Raw genomic sequence first — 25834 nt, 5'->3', positions numbered from 1 at the left:
CTGGTCTACAAGAGCTAGTTCCAGGACAGGCTCCAAAGCCACAGAGAAACCCTGTCTTGAAAAATCAAAAAAAAAAAAATTGTTGAATGAATAAGAAAAGTCAGAAAAGATCCCAAACTCACCTGTGACTCAGCCTACCACAGTGGCCCTAACTGCTGCTTCCTTGGGCCCCCTCTGCTCCTGTTTTTTTACTAACCCCACTCTCCCTCCACACTCTAGCTCTGCAATGCCCTGCCCACAGCCAGTTTACGGACTGCCTTCCCTCCTGCCTGCCTTCCTGCTCCAACCACTGTGAGGTCACCAGCCCCAGAGTCCCCTCCAGCTGCAAGGAGGGCTGTGTCTGTCAACCTGACTTTGTGCTCAATGAGGACAAGTGTGTACCCAGAACTGAGTGTGGCTGCAAAGATGCCAAAGGTGCTCTCATCCCGGTGAGTGGGCGTGGAGAGTGGAACTGAGGGTCATTTTCTCCTTTTATGTGCTTTTCTCAGCCTGGGATACTCCATTCTCAAAGACTGGCCCTGGAAGAAGACTGCTCAGAGCCTGACTCACAGTGGCCAGTGCTCTGAGAGCCCTGCAGCAGCTCCCATTACAGGACTCCCATGTACCGCCTCCTCTAGCCCCGGCCTTGGACTCGAGCTCTTAGCAAATCTTTGGCGTTAGTGGAGAGGACCAGCGTGAAATCTGTGCACTCACTAGCTCTGCAGTGTCCGCCCACAGCAGTACACCCACTGCCTTCCTTCCTGTCCTCCTCAGATGTGGAAACTGGATAGGGCGAGCCTACATCAACCCTGCAGGCATGAGGCTAAGCCTGGCTCTCTAGCGCTTCCTCGCTTTCCATGTCTTTCTCATTCCCTGGCTTCTGCAGGCAGGCAAGACTTGGATCTCCAGAGACTGCACCCAGAGCTGTGCCTGCACAAGAGGGACCATCCAGTGCCAGAATTTCCAGTGTCCCCCAGGGACTCACTGCAAGGACAACAATGATGGCAGCGGCAACTGTGCTAAAATCAGTAAGAGAGCCATGGGGGAAGGTAGGGAGGGTGTGTGTGCTCATGACTGGAGGCAGGGCTAGAAGGAGCTTGGGCCTCTGCCCTAAGAGGTCATAATAGTAGCTATCACTGTAGAGAGGGTTCTGCTGAGACCCTTCTCAGTGTTAGCCTCTCCATAGTCTCTGACACTGACTTGGAATCCATTCTAACTTTCTCCTCTTAGGGCTTGGCACATAGGCCGTGCTCATGTTTGCTGAGTAAATAACAAAAAGAAAAAAAAGCCCAAGGTCTCTTGGTCATTATGCCCAGCATGGTTTCTGTAATTTCTGCTTCTTCAGGCAACCTCTGGGCCTCTCCACTAACCCCACTCTATTTTTACCCCATAGCTCTGCAGTGCCCAGCACACAGCCTATTCATCAACTGCCTTCCCTCCTGCCAACCTTCCTGCTCGGACCCTGATGGCCGCTGTGTAGGATCCAGCACAAAAGGTCCCTCCACCTGCAAGGAGGGCTGTGTCTGTGAATCCGGCTACGTGCTGAATGACGGCAAGTGTGTGCTCAGAAATCACTGTGGCTGCAAGGACGCCCAGGGTGCGCTCATCCCGGTGAGTGGGCATCTAAAGTGGGGTGGTGGGTGATGGGAAATGGCTCAGGGTAAACATTGCTGAAGAGAACTGAGGACCTGAGTGTGAATCTATCCAGTCAATGTAGGCCTTGGTGGTGTGCGTCTGTAATCCCAGGGCCCTACTAGGAGATGGGAAACAGAGTGAACGACAATAAAGACAGGGGGAGTGGATGGGAGGAAAGAAGGGTGGGAGGAAGGAAGAAGAGAGAGTCTCAGAACAAAGTAAAAGGTGAGGACCAATATTCAAGATTGTCCTCCGGCCTCCAAACATACATGTGTTCCTGCTCCCACCCATAAACACTTGAAACTTTTTGTAAAAAGTGAGATTAAGGGCTGCTTTTTTTCATTCCTTTTGCTTTCTCCACCTGGGATGCTCCTGTCTGTATGGCTAGTCCTGTAAGTATAAAGGTTCGAGAATAAGCTCATCCCCTCTTGGGAAATTCTAGTCAAGTACTCTACAACTGAGCTTTCCTCTCAGTCCTCAATGATGGCTCCTAGATGGCTCCTACCTCTAAGCCATAGCCCATACCCTCTTGAAGGATTCTAAACAAATGTCCTATCTCTAAACCACAGCCTCCCCACCACCCCACTTATTACTTCTGAGGATTCTAGGCATAAGTTCTTCATCTGAACTGTGCTCCTATGCTTCCAAACCCCCAGTTGAGAATTCTTAGGGTTCATCTCTGTCACTGAGTTATGCCCTTAGTCCCTCACTGGAGGATTCTAGGCATACCTCCACTGCATTTTCTTCCCATATACCTTCCATCCATAGCTGGCAAAATGAATACATACAGAACCTGCAGATACGGGAGGCAAAGGTAAGTCCCTCAGACAGGAAGCAAAGCTGTTTCTCCCTAATAAATCTTATGCCCCTACTTCCCCTCCCTTGGCTTCTGCAGACAGACAAGACCTGGGTCAACAGAGGCTGCACCCAGAGCTGTACCTGCGTGGGAGGGGTCATCCTGTGCAGGAATTTCCAGTGCCCCTCGGGGACTTACTGCAAAAACATGGCGGATGGCAACAGCAACTGTACCAAAATCAGTAAGGGAGCCATGGGGAAGGTGGGGAGGGTGTGCTCATGGCTGAGGAGACCAGAGGTGGGGCAAGAAGGAGCTTAGTCCCCTGAGCCTATGAAATCTGGGACAAGAGGTACCACTACGGGAATGGGTTGTGGGGAGCTGTGGCCAAGCTGGATCCTTTCTCACTGTTAGTCTCTTGGTTGTCAGTCTCCACATTCACCTGGAAGACGTGTTCTTTGTAAAGATTTTATTTATAATTCCATGTATAGTGGTGTGTCTGTATATGGTATGTGCACCCGAGCGAGTTCATGCAGGGGCCACAGACGACATCATATGCTCTGGAGCCTGACTTACACGAGATTCTTTTTTTTTTTTTTTTTTTTTTGGTTTTTCGAGACAGGGTTTCCCTGTAGTTTCTGGAGCCTGTTCTGGAACTAGCTCTTGTAGACCAGGCTGGCCTCGAACTCAGAGATCCGCCTGTCTCTGCCTCCCGAGTGCTGGGATTAAAGGCCTGCGCCACCACCACCCGGCTTACACGAGATTCTTGAACACGACAAACTTAACTTGGGTCCACAAGAACAACAAGTAGTCTCAAGTGCTAAGCCACCTCTCCAGTGCCAGGAGCCTCACTCTCTCTTGAGCATTCTGCTTTGACCCTGATTTCCTCTTCATTAACCACACTCTCTCTTCCCCATAGCTGTGCAGTGCCCCGCCCACAGCCACTACACCCACTGCGTGCCATTTTGTCTGGCTTCCTGCTCAGACCCAGAAGGCCACTGTGAGGGGATCAGCACCAAAGCCCCCTCCACCTGCAAGGAGGGCTGTGTCTGTGAACCTGGCTTTGTGCTGCATGATAGCAAGTGTGTGCTCAGAACTGAGTGTGGCTGCAAGGACGTCCACGGTGCGCTCATCCCGGTGAGTGGGTACAGATGGTAGGATTAGTGGGGTCTGTGAAGATAGCTGCATTATAAAGTATTCATCCTGCAAGTATTCGGACCTGGGTTTGAATCCCCACAACCCATGTGAGATGAGCACAGTAGCCTATGCCCATAACCCCAGTGCTTCTACTGGGAGATGGGAAAGGAAGACAGCAGAATCCTAGAAACTTGAGAGCTAGTTTAGTCTTGTGTATGCTGTGGTGGCCAAAACAAAGAGAAAAAGACAGATACAGAGAGACACACTGAACTTTTCAATACAAGGTACAACATGAGTACCAGTACTTGAGATTATCCTCTATCCTTCATGTCTAAGTACACACACGGGGTGGGGGAGGGTGACGGCTCATGCATTTAATCCCAGTATTTGGAAAGCAGAGTCAGGTATGTCCCTAAAAGTTCAGAGCCCACCTGAGCTACATAACAAGTCCCAGACCAGCCAGGACTACATAGTGAGAACCTGTCTCAAAAACAGACAAACCGATCAACAAACGAAAATAACACCCATGCAGGGTTGGGAGCCACTAACTCATTTCTTCTGCTTCTCTGCACCTGGGATTCTCCAGCCTGTATGGCTGGTGCTAGAATGTGAAGATTGTTCAGGTCCAGGCACAGGGTAGGCAAATGTGCTACCACTGAGCCACTCCCCAGCCCTCACTGGGAATTCCAGGCAAGTATTCTACTTCAAAATCACACAACCACCCATCACTAAGGATTCTAGTTAGGTGCTCTGCAACTGAGCTATGTTATACTAAGTCCCTAGTATATATATAGGATTCAGGGCCACCATTCTACCACAGAGCCATGCCCCCAGTGTCCTGACCTAGAACTCCAGGCAGAAATGTTGCTGATCGCTCATGCCCCCCACCTGCTCACTGGGAGATTGTAGGCAGGTTCTGTTCTGCTGAGTTGTGCATACAGAATCAGAAGGAAATATTTGTTAAATATTTCCTACCTGTTGTTGGCTGACTCAGTAGATCCGCAGTAGCAATAGGGAGGGCAAACCTAAGTCAGACAAATGAGGCTGTCTCTAGCTAACCTCCCCTTCCTCACTTTCTGTCTTTTCCATGCCTTCTGCAGGCAGGCAAGACTTGGATCTCCAGAGACTGCACCCAGAGCTGTGCCTGCACGGGAGGGACCATCCAGTGCCAGAATTTCCAGTGTCCCTCAGGGACTCACTGCAAGGACAACAATGATGGCAGCAGCAACTGTGCAAAACTCAGTAAGGGGGTCATGGGGGAAGGTGAAGAAGTTGTACTGATGGCTGGAGAGACTAGAGACAGGGCAAGAAGGAGCTTTGAGCCTGCCAGTAGTGGTGCACACCTTTAATCCCAGCTCTCGGGAGACAGAGGCAGGCGAATCTCTATGAGTTTGAAGCCAGCTTGGTCTACAAGAGGTAGTTCCAGGACAGCTAGGACTGTTACACAGAGAAAAAAGGAGCTTAGTTCTTGTTGCTTGGGTTTTAGAGGTTTGGGGTTAGAAGTTACCACAGTAGAGAAAGAGTTTGTGGAACCGTGGCTGGGCTGAGTCCCTTCTCACTCTTAGCCTCAACACTGACTTGAGGGACCCATTTTTATTACTTTTTCTCTTGATAAACAGGGCATGCTCAGTGAATGCTTGTGCAGGTGGGGTGGAGAAGAATCTGCTGGTCATTCTGTCGAGTCTGACCCCTGACCCCTGCACAGAAGCTCTTCCTTGGGCTTCCTCTGGTCCTCTCCATAAGTCTTTTCTCCCTCTACTCCATAGCTCTGCAGTGTCCAGACAACAGCCACTACACCGACTGCCTTCCCTCCTGCCCACCCTCTTGCTTAGACCTGGAGGGCCACTGTGAAGGCACCAGTCCCAGAGTGCCCCCAATTTGCAAGGAAGGCTGCCTCTGCCACTCTGGCTTTGTGCTCGATAAGGACAAGTGTATACCCAGAATTCAGTGCGACTGCAAAGATGCCCAGGGTGCTCTCATCCCGGTGAGTGGGCTTGGAGAGTGGGAATGTCTTCTCCTCCTGGGCTTCCTCTTCCTCTTCCTCTTCTTTCTTCTGCTCCTGTCAGTCTGGAATGCTCATGTCTATATGGCTGGCCTGGGGATGTGAAGAAAAGTCTGTCTTGGCATAGGCTAAGCAAGTACTCTTCCCTGAGAACCATTCCTACCCCTGTTGGGTGATTCTAGGCACTTGTTCTACCACTGAGTCATGCCGCAGCCCTTCACTGAGAATTCTAGACAGATGCTCTCTGTTGAAAGAGTTGCCAGCAGCTCGCTATCATATACTAAGCCTCATCGGTAGATGCAGTATTTTTTCAAATAGTTTCCATGTACTAATGGTTGACTCAATAGATATGGGCCTATAGAATGGGAGGGAAAGTGAAAGTCCTGCAGATAGCAGTAAGGCTGTCTTCCTTGAACCAGCCCCTTTCCCATTCCCTTCCTGTTCCTGTGGCTTCTACAGGCAGGCAAGACCTGGACTCCTAGAGGCTGCACTGAGAGCTGTACCTGCACAGGAGGGACTGTCCAATGCCGGAATTTCCAGTGTCCTTCGAAGACTTACTGCAAGGACAACCACGATGGCAACAGTAACTGTGTGAAAATCAGTAAGGGAGCCGTGGGAGAGGTGGAGCAGGTGTGCTCATGACTGGAAGAGTCCGAAGCAGGGCAAGAAGGCACTTAGTTCACACTTAAGAGGTCATGGATTCGAGGGTCCAAGTAGGAATTCTGGAATTCAATAGGAGGGATCCTGGGAGCATAGAGTGTAGCTGAGTCCTTCCTTTCTCAGGGTTAGTCTTCCACACTGAGTTAGAAAAAAACTATTCTTTCCATCTGTCCTATGTGTTGGACACATAGCCCATCCTCAGTGAATGAACACTAAGAGGAAGGGGAAAAGCCGCGAACTCTGTTGGTCATTCTGCCTAGTTTGGTATTTACAGCCATGCCTTCCTTGTGCCCTCTCTACTAACCCTACCATCCTTCTCCTCCAAAGCTCTGCAGTGCCCGGCCCACAGCAGCTTCACGGACTGCCTTCCCTCCTGTCAACCTTCCTGCTTTGACCCTGCTGGCCGCTGTGAGGGAAGCAGCCCTAAAGTCCCTTCCTGCAAGGAGGGCTGCGTCTGTCAACCCGGCTATGTGCTGGGTAGTGACAAGTGTGTGCTCAAAATTGAGTGTGACTGCAAAGACGCCCAGGGTGCTCTCATTCCGGTGAGTGAGCTGGGAAATCAGGATGGTGAAGGGAGATAGTTGGTAGACCCAACTGATGTGAAATCTGGAGACAATGAGGCCAAACGTAAGTACCTCTGACAGGAAGTGAGGTTGTCTCCTGAGAACTAGGTGCCAGAGAGATGGCTCCTTGGTTAAGAGCACTTGCTCCTCTATCAACAGGATTGGAGTTTTGACCCCAGCTATTCACAGATGCCCATAACGCCTATAACAAATGCCTCAGGGGCCATCATACTCGTATATGCACATGTGCACACACACACAAGCATAAATAATAAATAAAAAGCCACCCTCAGACTTTACTTTCTCCCATTTCTTATGACTTCTGCAGGCAGGCAAGACCTGGATCTCTGCAGGCTGTACCCAGAGCTGCACCTGTGTGGGAGGCGCCATCCAGTGCAGGAATTTCCAGTGTCCCCAAGGGACTTACTGCAAGGGCAGCAATGATGGCAGCAGTAGCTGTGCTGAAATACGTAAGGGAGCCATGGGGGAGCCATAGGGGAGGTGGAGAGGGCGTGCTTCTGATTGGAGGAACCAGAGGCAAGACAGGAGCTTCTTCCTCTGAGCCTAGAGGCTAGGTATAAAAGTTACAGTAGTGGGGGTGGGTTCTGGGACCCGCAGCTGAGTCCCCTCTCAGTGTCAGTCTCTCAGTGGGTGATCTCCCACACCGACTTGGGACTTGTCACAGGGCCATGCTCAGTAAATGTTTACTAAATGAATAAAACAGAAGAGAACTAAGGCCCCAAGAGCTGTTGCTCACTCTGCCAGACTTGCTTCCTATAACCTGTGCTCGCTTGGGCCCCTCATTGACTCCACTCTCTTTGCCCCAAAGCTCTACAATGCCCCGCCCACAGCCATTTCACCAGCTGCCTTCCTTCCTGTCCACCTTCCTGTTCAATTATGGATGGCCACTGTGAGGAATCCAGCTCCAAAGTCCCTGCAACCTGTAAGGAGGGCTGTGTGTGTCAACCTGGCTACTTATTGAATAATGACAAGTGTGTGCTCCGAATTCAGTGTGGCTGCAGAGACGCCCAGGGTGACCTCATTCCTGTGAGTAGATGTGGAAAAAAAGGGAATGGTGGGGAGGCTAAGGAAATGGCTCACTGGGTAAAATGTTTGCCTTACAAGTGTGAGGGCCTGAGTTTGAATCTCCAGAACCTATGTAAGCTGGATGTGGTAGCTCCTAGCTTCTACTGGAAACTTGTAGGCCAGCTAGTCTTGTGATTGCCCAGAGACAGCCTCACAACACAAGGTAGAAGGTGAGGACCAGCATTCCAGGCTATATTCTGACTTACTTTCACACATATCTGCACAAACACTCCAACACACATGAACATACATGAAAACATGCACACAGAGATTTAAAGTAAAAGTGGAATATGCTTCTTCCCTCTGCTTTTGTTAACCTGGGATGTGCCTATATTTTTATTTGTTTTATTTTTGTTTTTTGAGACAAGGTCTGTCTATGTAGTCCTGACTGTCCTGAAATTTACTATTTAGACAGACCAAGCAGGTCTTGAACTCACAGAGATCCGCTTACTCTGTATCCTGAGTGCTAGGAGTGAAGGTGTGTGCCACCACATGGATGTGCCTGTCTTCAGAACTGACTCTAGAGTGTGAAGGCTGGTCATAGCCTGTCACTGAGAACTCTAGGCAGGCTGTCCATAACTGACCACACCTCCAGCTCTAACTACAGGACTCCAGGCAGGTGCTGTGCCTCTAAGGTACGCCCACATCCCCTAATGCAATTATTTTTTCAAAGATTTTCCACTCTTAGTTTGCTGACTCAGTAGATTCAGTGAGAACAGACCTACGTCCCAAACCCACGTAAAGCGGCTTCTCCTTAGAGCTGCCTTTTCCTCACTTTTCTTCTCATGGCTTCTGCAGGCAGGCAAGACCTGGCTCAACAAAGACTGCACAGAGAGCTGCAGCTGCATGGGAGGGACCGTCCAGTGCAGGACTTTCCAGTGTCCCCCAGGGACTCACTGCAAGGACAGCAATAATGGCAGCCACAACTGTGTCAAAATCAGTAAGAGGGTCATGGGGGAAGGTGGGGAGGGTGTGCTCATGACTGGTGGAACGAGAGGCAGGGCAAGAAGGAGCTTAGCCCCTGGGCCTCAGAGGTTGGGAGAGAGTCTGTGGACCTTTGGCTCTGCTGAGACCCTTCTCATTGCTGCTTTCTCAATGGTTAGTCTTGCCCATTTAGTTGGGAGATCCATTCTTACTTTTTTAAGGACTTGACACACACCCCATGTTCAGTAAATATTTTCAAAATTAATAACAATAGGGAAAAATCCTGAAGATTTGTGGGCCATTTCTCTGCTTCCTTAGGCCCCCATCCAATAACCCCAATCTCCCTCCACCCCATAGCTCTGCAATGTCCGGCCCACAGCCGCTACACAAACTGCCTTCCCCCATGTCCTCCTTCCTGTACTGATCTGGAGGGCCACTGTGAGGGCACCAGCCCCAAAGCCCCCCCCAACTGCAAGGAAGGCTGCATCTGCCAACCTGGCTACGTGCTGAATAACAACAAGTGCGTGCTCCAAATGCACTGTGACTGCAGAGACGCCCGGGGTGACCTCATTCCGGTGAGTGGGTGTGGAGGAGAGATTGTGAGTGCTAGCTCAGTGGGTCGGTTGTTCTCTTGTGCACGTGTGGGGACCTGAGTTTGAATCTCCACAACTCACTAGAGATGGGCAGTTACCTGTGTCTGGAATCCCATCGCTCTACCAGAACATGGTGGGCAGAGAAAGGAGAACCCCAGAACTGCTTTAGCATGTGGGTCAGCACTCACACATGTAAACACACATACACACACACACACACACACACACACACTGTACAATCTTTAAAAAGATTTATTCTTATTTTATGTGTGTGGGTGACTGCATGTATTCATGTATATCATTTGGGAATCTGGTATCAAGAAGCCAAAAGAAGGCATCAGATTCCCGGAACTAGAGTTACAGGAGTCATGAGCAGCCGTGTGGGTGCTGGGAATTGAACCCAGGTCCTCTACAAGGCAGCAAGTGCTCTTAACAGCTAAACCATCTCTGGAGCCATACAAAACTTTTTTTTAAAGTTGGATTGTAGGCCGCTTTTCTTTCATCTAATTCCTTCTGGAATGCTCCTGTCTGTATGTCTAGCCCTTGAGTTTGAAGGATGGTCAGGTTCTGGCACAGGCTAGGCAAGTGCTCGACTACTAAGCTACACCTCCAGTCCATCAGTGGAAGATTCTACCACTGAACCCCACCTCCAAACCCTCATTATAAAAACTCTAGCCGGGCGGTGGTGGCGCACGCCTTTAATCCCAGCACTCGGGAGGCAGAGGCAGGCGGATCTCTGTGAGTTCGAGGCCAGCCTGGTCTACAAGAGCTAGTTCCAGGACAGGCTCCAAAGCCACAGAGAAACCCTGTCTCGAAAAACCAAAAAAAAAAAAAAAACCCTCTAGACAGTAGTTCTACCTGCTGAGCCACACCCCAGCCCCTCACTGGGGGATTCTAAACAGGTGAGTTGTGTGACTGAGCTATTATCCTTAGAGGTCCCTACTGAGGATTTAGGACCATGATCTACCAATGAACTGCTAATCCTCCTTCCCCATATATTTCTCTGTTCAAATATATTCCACCTATGGCTGGTTGACTCAATAGATGTGGAACTTATGGGTAGATAGGGAGGGCAGATTGAAGCTGTTCGGACAGGGGTGAGGTTGTGTCCCTGGAACAGCCTCTCTGTCCTCACTCCCTTTCTCTTCCCTGGCTTCTGCAGGCAGGCAAGACCTGGGTCTCCAGTGGCTGCACCCAGAGCTGTACTTGCATGGGAGGGGTTGTCCAGTGTCGCAGCTTCAACTGCCCTCCAGGGACTCAGTGCCAGAATGGCCCAGATGGCAACATTAACTGCACCAAAATCATCAGTAAGAGGGCAATGGGGATAGTAGGGAGGGTGTGCTTGTGGTTGCAGGGATCAGAGACAGGGCGAGGAGCATAGGTAGTCTCTGGCTTCGGAGGCTGGTCATGAGAACCAGCACAATACAGAGGAATTTGGGTGCCCCACTCTGGATTGCATCCCTTTTTAGTGCTAGTCTCTTTAGTGCTAGGTTCCCACACTGACTTGGGAGATATATTCATTTGTTCTCTCCTCAGGGCTGGCACACAGCACATGATCAGCAAGTGGTTGCAAAGGAAAAATAACACCCCCCCAAAAAAAGCAGACAACACAAGTTGTGTTGGTCATTTATCCTAGCTCGGTTTCTGCAGCCTCTGTATCTTTGGGCCCTTCTGTCCCCATCTGCTAACACTACTCTCTCTCCATAGATGTGAAGTGCCCCGCCCACAGTCGCTACACCAACTGCCTTCCCTCCTGTCCACCTTCCTGCTCAGACCCAGAGGGCCTCTGTGGGGGCACCGTCCCAAAACCCCCCTCCACCTGTAAAGAGGGCTGCATCTGTCGATCTGGCTTTGTGCTGCATAACGGCAAGTGTATACTCAGAATTCAGTGCAGCTGTAAAGACGCCCAGGGTGTTCTCATCCCGGTGAGTGTATGCCAAATGTAAGCCTGGTGGACCTAGGCAGATGGCTCAGTGAGTAAGGCTGATTCAGCACAAGTGGAGGACATGATTGGAATCTCTACAGTCCGGCGAACTGATTGCCGGAGGCCTTTATGTCATCTCAGGGTTTTATGTGAGATGGGAGGTAGAGATAGGAGAATCCCCAGAATTTAAGGGCTTGCTAATCTGTGTTGTCTGATATCTGAATATGGGATGAAAGGTGATACCAACACCCAAGATTTGTCCTCTGACCCCCATACATATGCATGCCATTGTTAAATATAGAAACACAAAGATTAGTTTTTAAAAAAAGTAGGGGCTGGAGAGATGGCTCAGAGGTTATAAGAGCACTAACTGCTCTTCCAAAGGACCTGGGTTCAATTCCCAACACCCACATGGCAGCTCACAACTGTCTGTAACTCCAGTTTCGGGGGACCCAACACCATGGCAAAACACCAATGCACATAAAATAAAAGTAATTTTTAAAAAAAAAAAAAGTAGTGTACCTGGAACTTGGCTCCAGAGGTAAAGGCACTTGCCTATAGTCCAAGTCAATTTCTTGAACCTATGTGGTGGAAGGAGAGAAATGACTCCAGCAAGCTGCCTTCTGACGACCACACTTGTGCCATGGCATATGTACATGTTTGTGCACACACAAAGAAAAATATAAATGTAATATAAATGTAAGATTTTTTTCAAAGTGAGATGGGTAGCCATTTCTCTTTCCCTTTGCTTTTGTCTATCTGGGGTTCTCCTGTCTTTATGGCTAGTCCTGCAGTGTGAAACTTGGTCGTGCATGGCACATGCTATGTAAGTGTTCTATCATTTAACCACACATCCCCTTACATGTTCATCACTTGGGGATTCAAGGCAAATACTAAAAAGCCTTGCCTTATAACTGAGCTATGCTCCCAGACCTCTACAGGAAATTTCTCAGCCACGGTTCTACCACTGAGCCACATCCATTCTCATTAAGGATCCTAGGCAGGTGCTCTTCTCTTGAGCCACACTCCAGCCCCTCTCTGCGGGATTCTAGGCAGGGGCTCTACCACTGAGCCACATACCTGTCCCTCACCTGGAGATTTGAAATAGGCACAATCCCACTGAGCTATACCAAAATTCCCAGTTGTAATAGTTTTTCCGTATTTTCCAGCTGCGATTGGTTGGTTCTGTAGAATGAACCCTGTGTACAGGGAGGGCAGATGTGAGCCCTGCAGACAGGGCACAGCTGTCTCCCTAGAACCGCCATCTCTAGATGTCTCCTTCTTCCTTCTCTCCACGATCTGTGCAGGCAGACAAGACCTGGCTCACCAAAGGCTGTACCCAGAACTGTACCTGCATGGCAGGGGACATACGTTGCCGGAATTTCCAGTGTCCCACTGGGACTCACTGCAAGGACAGTGATGATGGCAGCAGTAACTGTGCCAAAGTTGGTAAGGAAAATGGAGAGGGTGTGTTTATGGCTGGTGGATCAGAAATAGAACAAGAAGGAGCTTAGTCTCCTGGGCCTGAGAGATCAGGATACTAGGTACCACAGTGGGGAGGGTTCTGGGGACCACAGCAGGGTCTCCTCTCAGCTTTCGTCTCCTAGTCATTTGGCTCCCACACTGACTTGGGAGACCCACTCTTCTTACTTTCTTCTTTCAGGACTTGGACAGTTTATGCTCACTAAGGGTGTGCTGTATGGATAAACAAAGAGGACAATCACAAGCTCTTCTTGCCCTGTCCTGAATAGTTTCTTTAGTCCCTACTTCCTAGGCTCTCTGGAGCCCCGTGCACTGACTTCATACCCTTTCACCTGCAGCTCTGCAGTGCCCAGACCACAGCTACCACACCAGCTGCCTGCCTTCCTGCATCCCATCCTGCTCCAACCTGAACGAACACTGTGAGGTCACCAGCCTCACAGACACCTCCACCTGCAAGGAGGGCTGCCTCTGTCAGTCCGGCTTTGTGTTCAACAGGGACAAGTGTGTACCCAGAATTCAGTGTGACTGCAAAGACACCCGAGGTGCTCTCATCCCGGTGAGTGGGCTTAGAATCTGGGACTGGGGTCTTCCTTCTTCCCCTGTTCTGCACGCCTGGGATGTACATGACTATATCACTGGCCCTAGAGATGTTCATTCATTGAGCCATATTCCAGCCCCTCACTGGGGGATTCCAGACAGATAATCTGTGGCTAAGACCTGTTCCCACCTTCTTCCTAGTGGAGTCTACATAGGCCCTCTCCCACCAGGCAGCTCCAGATACAATTTTCCCCTGGTTCTGTACTTAGCTGACTTAATAGATGTGGAGCCTGCAGGTAAGGAGGGCAAATATAAGCCCTTCAGACAGCAGGCTAAGCCTGTCTCCTTACAGCTGCCCCCTTTGTCCTTACTTCCTGCATCCTCCTGTGACTTCTGTAGGCAGGAAAGACCTGGATTGCTGCAGGCTGTTCCCAGAGATGTACCTGCACAGGAGGACTTATTCAGTGCCGGGGCTTCAAGTGCCCCTCAGGAACTCAGTGCCAGGACATCGACGATAACAGCAGCAGTTGTGCTGAAATCAGTAAGGAACCTTGAAGAGAGATGAAGAGACTGTCCTTGTGCCTGGAGGAAAGAGAGGCAGGGCAAGAAAGCGCTCAGGCCCCTTCCTGGGCTTGGGAGTTCAGGGGCTGGAGGAATAACGTGGTGGGAAGGGATTCTGGAGACTGTGGCCAGGTTGTGTCCTTGTCAGTGTCAGTCCCTCCTGGTCATGTCACGGCCCACTTCTGTCGCTGTGACAAAAAGCAGCTTGGGGACAAAGGGCTCCTTTAGGCTCACAGTTCCAGCCCATCACTGTGGGGACTTAGTTAATCACAGGCACACAGACAAAGGGCAGTGCATGCATGCCCGCTCACTCACATTTAGCTAGCTTTCTCTACTCTATACAGCCCAGGGCCCAACCCTGGGAATTCTGCTATCCACAGTGGGCTGAATTTCCTATATCAATTAATGTGGTCCAGACGGTTCCAGTCTGATCTGGACAAGCCTTATTACAACTCTTCCTAGATGATTCTACATTGTGTCTAATTGATAGTTAAAGCTAACCATCAGAATTAGTGTCCCGTGTTACCCTGGGAGATCTACCTTTTCTTACCTTCTTCTCTTAGGGATTCCCACATAGCCCACATCAGTAAATGTTTACCCAACGGTCCCTTCCCAGTGCTAATCTCTTAATAGTTTCCCATACTGAGTTGAGGAAACCATTCTTTCTTTCCTCAGGGCTTGGCGCAGAGTCCATGCTCTGGTGAATGAATAACAATAAATGAGTTCTGTTAGCCACTCTGCCCGTTCTTGTTTCTCTAGTCACTGCTTCCTAGCCCACCCCGTCCTCCCCACTAATCTTATTCTCCCTCCACTCCATAGCTGCACAGTGCCCAGCTCACAGTCGCTACACCAGCTGCCTTCCCTCCTGTCTGCCTTCTTGCTCGGACCCAGAGGGCCTCTGCAAGGACACTAGCCCCAGAGCCTCCCCCACTTGCAAGGAGGGCTGTATCTGTCAATCTGGCTACATACTGAGCAGTGACAAGTGTATTCCCAGAACGCAGTGCAGCTGCAGAGATGACCAGGGTAACCTCATCTTGGTGAGTGGGCCTCTGAAGTGGGGTTGGGGACGCTGAAGCTGAAAATGTGGAGAGGATCTGAGTTCTGTTGTTGTTGTTGTTTTCCAAGACAGGCTTCTCTGGATAGCCCCGACTGTCCTGGAACTCGCTCTGTAGACCAGGCTGGCCTCGAACTCACAGAGATCCGCCTGCCTCTGCCTTCTGAGTGCTGGGGTTAAAGATGTGCGCCCCCACGCCCAGCTGAGGGTCTGAGTTCTAATCTTCATTATCCATGTAAACTGAATGCGACAACCTGTGTCTATACTCCTAGGGCTGCACTAAGCAATGGGAGGGACACAGCAGAATCCTTTGAAATTTGGGGGCCAGTTAGTCTTCTGTATCCAGAGCAAACGACAACAAGGGGAAGGCGTGTCTCATTACAAAGTAGAAGGTCACACCCAACACCTGAGCTTGTCCTCCTGCCCCCACATGTATGACACCTGCTCTCCCACACAAGCACTAAGATTACCTACCCCCGAAAAAAAAGTTAGATTGTGGATGACCTTTTCCTTTTGTCTATTTCTCTCCATATTGGATAAATCTGTCTGTATGGCTGGCCCTGGTTTGTGAAAATCAGTCAGGGCCTGGAACATGCTAGACAAATGTTCTCTGAGCATCTTAGCTAGCCCTTCTTTGAGGGATTTTAGGCAGGGGCTCTACCACTGAGCCACTCTACCATAAGTTCAGATGTAGTTTTTCTCACTCTAGTAGTTGACTCAGTAGGTGTGGAACTTGCAAATTAAGCTTGGTTCCTTAGAATCATCCTCTCCTCACGTCCTTTCTCTTCCCTGGCTTCTGCAGGCAGGCAAGACCTGGATCTCCAGTGGCTGCACCCAGAGCTGTGCCTGCATCAATGGGGCCATCCATTGCCAAAAGTTCAGCTGCCCCTCGGAGACCCACTGCCAGCACAGTGATGATGGCAGCAGTAACTGTGCCTCCAACAGTAAGGGAGCTACTGGGAAAGGTGGTGAGGGTATCCTCGTTACTGGAGGAATCAGAGGCAGGGCAAGAGGAACCTAGTCTCCTGGGCCTTAGAGATGGGAGGTAGGAGCTACCACAGAGGGGAGGGGTCTGGGGACCCACAGCAGGGCCTCTGTTCAGTGTTCGCCTCCCAGTGGTTCAGCTCCCATGTTGACTTTGAAGGCCCCTCTCTCAGGAATCAACACACAGTCCATGCTCACTAGGCATTTGCTGAATGAATAATGAAGGGAGGGGAAACCCACAAACAAGCTGTGTTGGTCATTCATCCTAGCCTGGTTTCTGAAGCCTCTGCTCCCACCATCATTCTCAGGCCCTCTCCCACTAACACCATGCCACTTCCATCCGACAGCCTTTCAATGCCCAGCCCACAGCCACTTCACCAACTGCCTTCCTTCCTGTTTACCTTCCTGCTTGAATCCCGATGGGCACTGCGAGGGCACCAGCACCAAAGTCCCTGCCGTCTGTAATAAAGGCTGCCTCTGTCAACCTGGCTACGTGCTGAATAATGACGAGTGTGTGCCCAGAATCCAGTGTGGCTGCAAAGATGTCCAGGGTGCTCTCGTTCCAGTGAGTGAGCGTGGAAAATGGGATTGGGGGGGGGGGGGGGTGAAAACTTCAGTTCAAGTCCCCATAGTCCATTTAAACTGGGCACAGTGGTTTGTGTCTGTAATCCCAGAGCTCCTGCCGAAATATGGACAACCCTCAGAAATGTGCAGGCTAGACAGTCTGGTGTCCATAGTAGTGAACATCATCAAAACCAAGATGGGAAAGAGAAAGGGGGGAAGGGAGAGAGAGAGAGAGAGAGAGAGAGAGAGAGAGAGAGAGAGAGAACCTGTTGTGGTGCAAAGTGGAATGAAGGACCAACACCTGAGGATGTCTCCTGCCCTTCAGGAGTACATGCATACATGCACACCCACACGTGCGTGAACACAAATGTGTGTGCGCACACAAACACGTTTCTGAAAGGGGTCTTGGGAGCCATTTTCCCCTTTTATCTGTCTTGTCATGTGATGCTCCTATCTCTATGGCTTGCCCTGGAGTTGAAGGGTGGTCAGTTCTTGGCATATGCTGGACCAGTGCCCTACTGCTGCTCTGTCCCCTTGCTCTGTCACTGAGCTCCACCCTCTGCTGTTCACTGGGGACTTCGTCCTCTTGTGGCTTCTACAGGAAAACAAGACGTGGATCACTGGTGGATGTACCCAGAGCTGTACCTGCAGGGGAGGGACTGTTCAGTGTCATAACTTCAAATGCCCAACAGGGTCCCATTGCCAGTACAATAAAGATGGCAGCAGAAGCTGTGTCGCCAGCGGTAAGAAGGAAAGTAGTTCTCTGAGGGACACACAGTCCATGCTCAGTAAATCTTTGCTGGATGAATAACAAAAGGGGCAGAGGAAGCCCTAAAGTTTCTTAGTTGTTCTCCCCACCCTGTTTACCGTGGCCTCTGCTTCCTTGGGCTCCTCTGGTTCTCTACACTAATGCCACTCCCTTTCCACCACAAAGCTCTGAAATGTCCGGCCCGCAGCCTCTACACCAGCTGCCTCCCGTCCTGTCTACCTACCTGCTCGGACCCCGAGGGCCTCTGCCAGGGCTCCAGCCCCCAGGGTCCCTCCACCTGCAAGGAGGGCTGCGTCTGTCGATCCGGCTACGTGCTGCATGACAGCAAGTGTGTGCTCAGAATTCACTGTGGCTGCAAGGACACCCGGGGCAGCCTCATCCTGGTGAGCAGGCCTGGAGACTGCCATGAGGGAATGGGAGTTGGCTCCGTGAGTTGCTCCAAAAATGTGAGGACCTGAGTTGAGTTCCCACTACCCGTGGAAGCTGGGTACAGCTGTCTATGACCCCAGTTTTCTTATGATATAAGAGGTGACACCTCAACATGGATGTATGCCCACACTCTCATACACGCACACAAGCACACACACCTAGATTTTTAAGATTAGGATTAGAGCTTCTTTCTCTTTTTCTCTGTCTCTCTGGTTAGCTCCGGGGTTTGAAGGTTTTAGAGTCTTGGCACGTGCCAGGGGACTGCTCTGCCACTGAACCACATGTCCTAGTGTTCAATGGAGGACTCTAGACAGATATCCTCTGCTGGACCATACCTCTAACATTCACTGGGGGATTCTAAACAAGCACTATGCCTGCCACTGGGTACCGCCAACATCTCACTAAGAATTCTGGGCCAGTACTCTAGCTACTGCTGGGTCACACCCCCGAGCCATGTTCCCATCCCTCACTGAGTGTTCTAGTCAGGCTCAGTTATGCCCACAATCCTGGTGGTAATTTAAAAAGAATTTTTTTGTCATCTGCAGTTGGTTGACTCAGTGGATATGGAACCTGCAGATGTATAGGGCAAATGTAAGACCCTTGGACAAAAAACTAAGCCCTATGTTCTCTCTTTCTTTCCCTTCTGGTGACTTCTGCAGACCGGCCAGACATGGATCTCTACTGACTGTACCCGGATTTGTGTGTGCGAGGAAGGACTCTTTCAATGCCAGAACTTCCAGTGCCCCTCAGGGACCCACTGCCAACAATATCAAGACGGCAGCAGTAACTGTGTCTCCGATAGTAAGGGAGCCCATGGGAAGGGAAGGACAGAGCCAGCTCATGGCTGGAGAAATCCGAGGCGTGGCCTGAGCTCTGTTCCTCTTCCACCCCACAGCTCTGCAGTGCCCAGCCAACAGCCTCTACACAAGTTGCCTTCCCTCCTGTCTGCCTTCCTGCTCCAACCCAAATGGCAGCTGTGAGGGCATCAGCCCCAAAGTCCCCTCCACCTGCAAGGAGGGCTGTGTCTGTCGACCTGGCTACCTGCTCAATGAGGACAAGTGTGTACCCAGAAACCAATGTGGCTGCAAAGATGCCAAGGGTGACCTCATCCCGGTGAGTTGGTGTGGAGCCTGGGATGGCGGGGAATGGGGGGCAGGCACCCTCTGCCTTTCTCAGCCTTGGATGCACCTGTTTATATGGTTGGCCCTGGAATGTGAAAGCTGGTAGACCTTAGAATGAGTTTTAATTTTTGTTTTTTCATTTTTCAAAGATAAGGACTCCTATAACTCAGGCTGGTCTCAAATTCACTGCATACCTGAAGATGGTCTTGATCTCCAGGTCCTCCTGCTTTGACTTTTGGAGCGCTGGGATGACATGCTGCCCCACCATGCCTGGGTTATGTGGTGCCTGGGGTGGAAGCCAGGGTTTTGTACATCATAGGCAAGCATTCTACCAATCGAGCCACATTCCCAGCCCTCATGGGAACTGTGTCAGGGAATCCCCACAGCTGAAACCAAGGTAGAGGGTGACCAAACAGGAAGAACTCTGCTGCTCCATTTCCTCATCAGGGTCCAGTAGCCCCTCTTAAGCAATGTACTTAAGACACCAAGAACAAGCTGTGTGTTGTTCTACACACCTATCACTTGGAAGGTCGGAGCAGGAAAATCAGAAGTTGAAGGCTATCTTGGGATACATAGTGACTCTGAGACTAGCCTGAGCTACTTAAGATCTTATCTCAACTAAACTTAGCAAAATGCCAAGAACAGTGTCTTGAGAAGGAGGAACATATGGTACCAAGGTTCAGATGGCGCTGTAACTGTCTTCTAGAGAAGGCCAGTTGCATCAGTTCCTGGGCATCCACGGAATTATGTTCTTTGTTCCAGGATACCCTGAAGAAACCCAAATGTACAGATGTTCAAGCCCTTATATAAAATGATGTAGTAGGCCTGGAAGTGCAGCATAGTGGGTAGAGTGTTAGGAATATTCCTAATTCCAGTCAGGCCAAAGCAAACCAAATTAAAAGGTATCCAAGTTTAATTGGACGTCTGTGCTCTCGGGTGGCCCGAGGTAGGGAATGGAAAGCCAACACAACCACCAGAGAGAAAGAAGGAAGACCTCATGTTTATTTTCTGGGGAGCAGTTTAAATAGCCTGTGAGAGTGGTCTTGACCTTTCCTGGGGAGGGGTCAAGGTTTGACGGGCTCAGGGGAGGGGGTTTCCAAAGATGGAGGCTGGAGGCTGGGATTACATTCCAGACTCTTTGTATAAGGGGTGACAGGAAGCTGAGGTGATACTTATGACCCACATAGAGGACTTGGCACACAGAGCCCTGGGTTCCATCCCCAGCACCACATAAACCAGGAGTGATGATGTGCACCTGTCCTCCTAATGCGGGAAAGATAGAAGCAGAGGGTGCAGAAGTTCAAAGTCCTCTTTGAATTGGAGGCCAGCCTGCTCTAGATGAGACTGTTTCAAGAAATGAGGAAGAATGTGAAAGCCATCTGGCTGTGACATCTGACACCCCTTGATCCCAAGGTTGGTTTGGATGATGTGACTGGCTAAGCAGGTTTCTCCTTCCCCCTTACCACTTCTTATGTGTCCCTCCCAAAGCTGCCCACTTGGTTGAGAAGGACTGGGTTTTTTGTTGTTTATTTGTTTGTTTTTCCCTTTTCTTTCTTTTTTGTCAAGGGTATAGGTAGCTGGGGCTTCCTACTAGAACCTCCAAGCAAACTCTCTAAACAACAAACAGAACTGGGCAGATAGCTCAGTCATAAGTGTTTGCCGTGCTCATGAGGGTGCCAGTTTGATTCCTAGAACCCCAAAAAAAAAAAAAAAACAGGAGGTAGCTGGGCAGGTAAACGTACCTCCCACAAAGCCCAGTGACCTTACTTTGATCCCAGAATCACAGAGAATGGGCTGCCGAAAGAAATGTCCTCTGGCCACCCCTCCCACGCATGTTTATGGCATCCAATGCCCAAAATAAATATTTTTCTATTTTTTGAGAAGTCAGATGTAGTATTATTTACTTGTAATCCAGCACTGAAGAAGTGGAGATAGGCAGATAGATCTCCGTGCTCACTGGCCAGCCACCTAGCCTACTTAGGCAAGGTTCAAGACTTAATGAGAGACCCTGCCTCAAAGAACAAGGTGAACAGTTCCGGAGGAAAAGCTTGTCCTTTGGCCCTCCTCTACACATGCACATGCATATATGTGTACACCAACACAACACACACCACACACACCACACACATAACACAGTGCATTCACGACACAGAAATCCACACACAAGTAATAATAAAAATACATAGTACTTATATATCTTCCTATTTGATTGTAAGTAATTCTACATGAATTATAATAAGACTATGAAAGTTATACAAATTGTTTAGCATATTTCCTACCAAGCCACTCTGCCAATGCAAAATAATCCCAATCAAACCAAATCAGACCAAATTAAAAAGATATCCAGGTTTATTAGACACCTGCACTCCTGGGTGGCCCAGAGGGGGAACAGGAAGTCGCCAATGCGCCACCAGAGAGGAAAAGGGAAACCCATGTGGTTTATTTTCCCTGGGGAACATTTAAATAGCCTGTGGGAGTAGCCTTGACCTTTCATGGAGAGGGGTCAAGGGTTTGGCGGGGTACCTTGACTCTTCTTGGGGGAGGGGTGAAGACTGTTTGTATAAGGGGTGAGAGCAACTAAGGTGATATTTATGACCAACATTTTAGGCTCTCTTTGGAAGAAAGGGGCGTTGACTCAAGTTCTGGCTACTTCCTGCAAGGCATGGGGAGACATGAGGGAGGGGAAGAGCTGGGTGTTGGTGAGTTCATGCTCACGAAGGGTGTGGCTGGAGAGGCATCCAGGTTTAACTGTCATCCCAGAAACTCCAGGCCTTCTGTTTCTTGAGGGAGATAAGAAGGCAGGTATCTAGGAGACCCTTTTACCGGTCTTGTTTTTATCACCAGAGATGAGTGTGACAGACTGGAGAGCAGGTAGGCCTTTCATTGTGACATCTTGGAAACCGGAGCCAGAGCTTGGCCAAGGAATTGGGGGCTGCCCAAAAATCCTGTGGGAGACAGTTCGTTGTAAACTGTCCTGGGAGTCAGGGTCCTCCCAGGTGAAGGCAAGATGAAGTAAAGGTATAAAGGGACAGTAAAGAAGGCTCCTTCTAGGTCCAGAACAGTAAAGTAGAAAGGTGGTAGGAGGGGCATTATACAGGAGATTGTATGGGTTGTTGACCAGTGGGGTGAACTGTGAATGACTGCCTATTACAGAGGCGGAGGGTCTCGAACCAAGGGGGTAAGCGCCAGAGGGCTTATGCAACAGGAAGAATTGGACTGTTGCAAGGTGAGCTGACAGGAGATGGTGATAATAGGCTTGAGGCCTTGGTGATGGGTTTTAGAAATAGGAAACTGGGGTCCTGGAAGGGAGGACAAAGGGTCTTTGGGCTGGTGGTGAGTAGAATGTCCCATACTTGGGGATCTACTGGATCAGGAGAGTAGGTACAGAACAGTCTGGGATAGGAACCTGTGAGGCCATTAAAGTGAGAAGAAAGTGTGACTTCAGAGAGTGTGTGGGGCCAAAGGGAGTGTGGCCCCGAAGCAGCTGCGAATATCTCAACCCAGTAGAGGTGCAGGGCAAGCAGGTATCACAAGGGAAGAATGAGAAGAAAAACTGCCCTGCAAGAATGCAGAGCAGTAGCAGGCTGGAGAGATGGCTCAGAGATTAAGATGGCTGCTTTTCCAGAGGTCCCGAGTTCAATTCCCAGCAACCATATGGTGGTTCACAACCATCTGTACTGAGAATCTGGCGCCCTTCTCTGGCGTGCGGCATACATCTGAAAGACCCCCCGAAGAGGACCTTTCCTCAGGAGGAGACCCCGGGACCCAAGGATCAAGCCGAGACCACGGATGCAAACTGCAAGAGGTTTATTAGGTAGTCACAGGTACCTGCGGGTGGCAAAGTCACTCGGAGACTTGCGCGCCTAGGCAAGGTGACCCCCCTTTTTATAGGGTAGGGGAAGCAAAAGCGGCGCGTATAGAAGCAGATGGCCTGGTTACAGGGTTGTCATTGGTGGATTCAAATAGGGGTGGTGGTTCACCTTGGAGACATTCAGGGGACTCAGATATAGCTGACTTGGCCCTATCTAGGGTGTGGATCGGGTCCCAGGGACTTTCTATTCCCCATTTGGGGCCAGATGGCTGACCACAGATATCTTTTTGGCGCCTAAGGGCCCTAAGCTTTTCATCTGCCTGTTTGTGCAAGCCCTGCAAAATGGGCGTACTGCTGCTAGCTTATTGCCTTTGGGTAGAGGTGTCAGGGGTCTTTCATTCCCCATTTTCTTTTATCATTGAGTTAAATCTTTTACTCATAGTCGTTATGAAAATCTCAGTTTCTGTTGTTGTAACCTTTGGTATTGATGGGTCAGTACTAGGGCCTGAATAACAGACACCTGTCTTTTATAAATTGGACCAGCGGTTTAAGAATGCAAGGCCCGAACCAGGAGTATCAGAAGGAGAATAATTAAGGGACCCATCAGAGAGGACACTAGAGTTGTAAACCAGGGAGACTTGTTAAACCATCCTTCAAACCATCCTTGTTGTAATTGGAACAGCTTTTGCCTCTGACTCAATCTCTCTCTAAGTTCTGCCCTGTTGTCCCCTTACTAATCCATTAGGGTCTGCATAGAAACAGCATTCTTCCTTTAAGGCTGCACATAACCCTCCTTCTTTTAGGAACAGCCATGTCCAGTCCCCTTCTATTTTGTAGAACTACCTCAGAGAGGGAGGTTAGTGATTTTTCGAGGGCGCTGACCGATTCCTCTAGTGTCTTAATGTCTATCTGCATGGCTGCTTGTAGTTGGCGAAACTGACTGGTATCTATGAGGGCTTTGGTCCCAGTGGCTATTCCGGCTGTGATCCCTCCCATGGTGACGCCCCCAGGAGTAGGGCCAGGGTTAGGGAGATGGGCTCTCTCCTGAATCGAGGTCTCCCTTCAAAGTGGCTGTAGACATATTCAGGATCATGATATGTAACCTTGGGCCATAATTCTATTAAAACACAGTAATCAGAAGGTTATATTTAGTACTGTGGCTGAAACACAGGGAGTTATAATCCGGTGTTACATGCCCAATAAGTCCAATTGGGGGGCGGATAGGTAATAGGATCCACTGGGTACCATCTCGAGTGGAATTACACAAAGTCTGGTGGGTTTTGGGAACAGCTCCTATACAAAGCCCCTTCCTAATACCTCTGACAGAGTCATCTTATGTCGAGGGATGGAAGAGCAGCTAGGGGATACGGAGGTCTGATTAGAGTAGTTACCTAGAACGGCCACTCCTTCATAGTAAGGGGGTCCCGAAACCAGGCATAGCCAACAATCCTGAGTTTTGTTAGGATCGGTGAGGTTGAGAGCCAAGTAGGCTCCTTGTACTAGATTAAGTAGTCTTGTCTCCCGTACCAGGGCGGTGGGTAGGTGAGGTGGTGATCGGAGTGGAGCTAATATTTGGGGGGGGCCAAGGAGGAGTTGAGGGGCGCTGCTGGGGGTAGAGAGGCTGCTCCTGGCTGAGAAGGCATCTTTTGGTCTGTTAAGACTGTATTGGGTCCTACTGGGCTGAGGGTCGAGTCACGCTAGTGACTTGTCTGGTTATTGAGAATAAGGTAATGGGATCATATCCCTGGGGCGGTATAGGCGTAGCCCCCATGACTTGGGTCCATCCCATGCAGCTTTCTTCCCTGCTGGGGTAAAGCTCAAAATCAAGGGATTACATCGGCCCCCACTGGTTGAGCCCTGGACATTGGAGGTAGTCAGGGAGTCATAGCAAGGGCCACAGTCTTTTCCTCCACAGGTCCAAGGTCCTCCCCCTGAGTATCCAGGAGTATTCCTCGTCTAAGGTGATCAATCCCAGGAGGAGGAGGGCTTCCAGTAAGCATCCCCCATTGGTCTCACATCCCCATTGAGCACAATATCCGTCTCCCGGCCCCCCACACATTTTTTTTCCTTTGCCTTGACCGGGGCAGACATAGAATAATCCCTTGGTCCGGGTCCCAATTCGCCCCCCTGTGTGATGACAACCATAGCCAGGAAAAGGTTCCTGGTCCGAGGGGTCCCAGGTTGAGCCGACTAGGTCACAGTGGTCAAAGTAGAGGTTTGGAAAGGCGTCTGTCAATGTGCCTATCATGGAAGTGGAATTAGCTATGATTCCTGTCATGAGATTAGTAATCCTCCAGGTCACATTGTAAACCTGATGAGGGCTATTCTGTCCCAGGGTGACTGCCCCCATTCCCAGTAAGACCCCCATAAGGAGGATGAGAGGTCCCCCCAAACAAGTCTTATCTTTAAGGGGTTTTGGTGCGCTGGATCTTCCATGATGAGGTCGCAGTTGGCTCGGCCTCCTCGGTGGTGTGGGCAGCCTTGACGTGGGAGGCGTGGATCCAGGCTGTGATGCTGTCAACTTTCAGTGCCGTTGGGGTGGTCAGGAGGACGGTGTAAGGTGCCTTTCCACCGAGGTTCCAAATTCCTGGACTGGTGTCCGGCGGACCCACACGGTATCTCCTATTTGAAAAGGGTGGGGCACCACCAGCCTTGTCCAGTTGTTCCCGGTAGGCTGGCAGAGAGTGGTTTCCAGACCTCTCTTTGTATGATCTGTAATGCCTGCAAATGAGCTTCCAGAGAGGGGCTGTTAGCGAAATCAGCAATGTTTGAATCGAAGAAGTTTATAAACGGGGTGGCGCCCCATAAGGTATCTCAAAGGGAGTCAATCCATGGGGACCTTGGGTATTGCGGGCCCTGTATAAGGCCAGCAGCAGGAGGAGCACCCAGTCTTTAGAGCCAGTTGCAAGCACCAATTTGGATAAAGTTTCCTTAATTGTCCTGTTCATACGTTCTACCTGCCCTGAACTTTGGGGTCTGTATGCACAATGTAATTTCCATTTAATCCCCAAAAGCTTAGCCACCAACTGACTTACCTGGGAAACGAAGGCGGGCCGTTGTCGGTGCCCAGGACCTGAGGCGTTCCATACCTGGGAAAGATTTCTTCCAGGAGTTTCTTTGTCACCACCGTCGCTGTTTCATGTTTGGTGGGGAAAGCTTCTACCCATCCTGAGAAGGTGTCCATGAACACCAGGAGGTATTTATAGCCATAGAGGCCGGGCTTAAC

The 25834-nt window shown here is 50.1% G+C and overlaps 1 protein-coding gene across 1 annotated transcript in view; it reads left to right on the top strand.

Moving 5' to 3' along the window:
• The window catches only part of Zan (zonadhesin), a 106519-nt gene that overhangs the window by 63173 nt on the left and 17512 nt on the right, over positions 1-25834 (top strand). Inside the window, 25 exon segments of the mRNA XM_038344470.1 lie at positions 220-428; positions 866-1007; positions 1373-1594; positions 2514-2651; positions 3327-3544; positions 4645-4786; positions 5311-5528; positions 6006-6147; positions 6534-6748; positions 7098-7239; positions 7599-7816; positions 8654-8852; positions 9137-9354; positions 10535-10679; positions 11080-11297; positions 12604-12745; positions 13117-13334; positions 13715-13856; positions 14696-14913; positions 15733-15874; positions 16262-16479; positions 17080-17221; positions 17413-17630; positions 18336-18477; positions 18572-18789. Coding sequence (XP_038200398.1) covers positions 220-428; positions 866-1007; positions 1373-1594; positions 2514-2651; positions 3327-3544; positions 4645-4786; positions 5311-5528; positions 6006-6147; positions 6534-6748; positions 7098-7239; positions 7599-7816; positions 8654-8852; positions 9137-9354; positions 10535-10679; positions 11080-11297; positions 12604-12745; positions 13117-13334; positions 13715-13856; positions 14696-14913; positions 15733-15874; positions 16262-16479; positions 17080-17221; positions 17413-17630; positions 18336-18477; positions 18572-18789 — 4586 coding nt within the window.

The sequence above is a fragment of the Arvicola amphibius genome, chromosome 10 (assembly GCF_903992535.2).
Source record: "Arvicola amphibius chromosome 10, mArvAmp1.2, whole genome shotgun sequence".
Classification (NCBI taxonomy): domain Eukaryota; kingdom Metazoa; phylum Chordata; class Mammalia; order Rodentia; family Cricetidae; genus Arvicola; species Arvicola amphibius.
The sequence above is the reverse complement of the archived record's forward strand: the minus strand, read 5'-3'. Positions and strand labels throughout refer to the sequence as shown.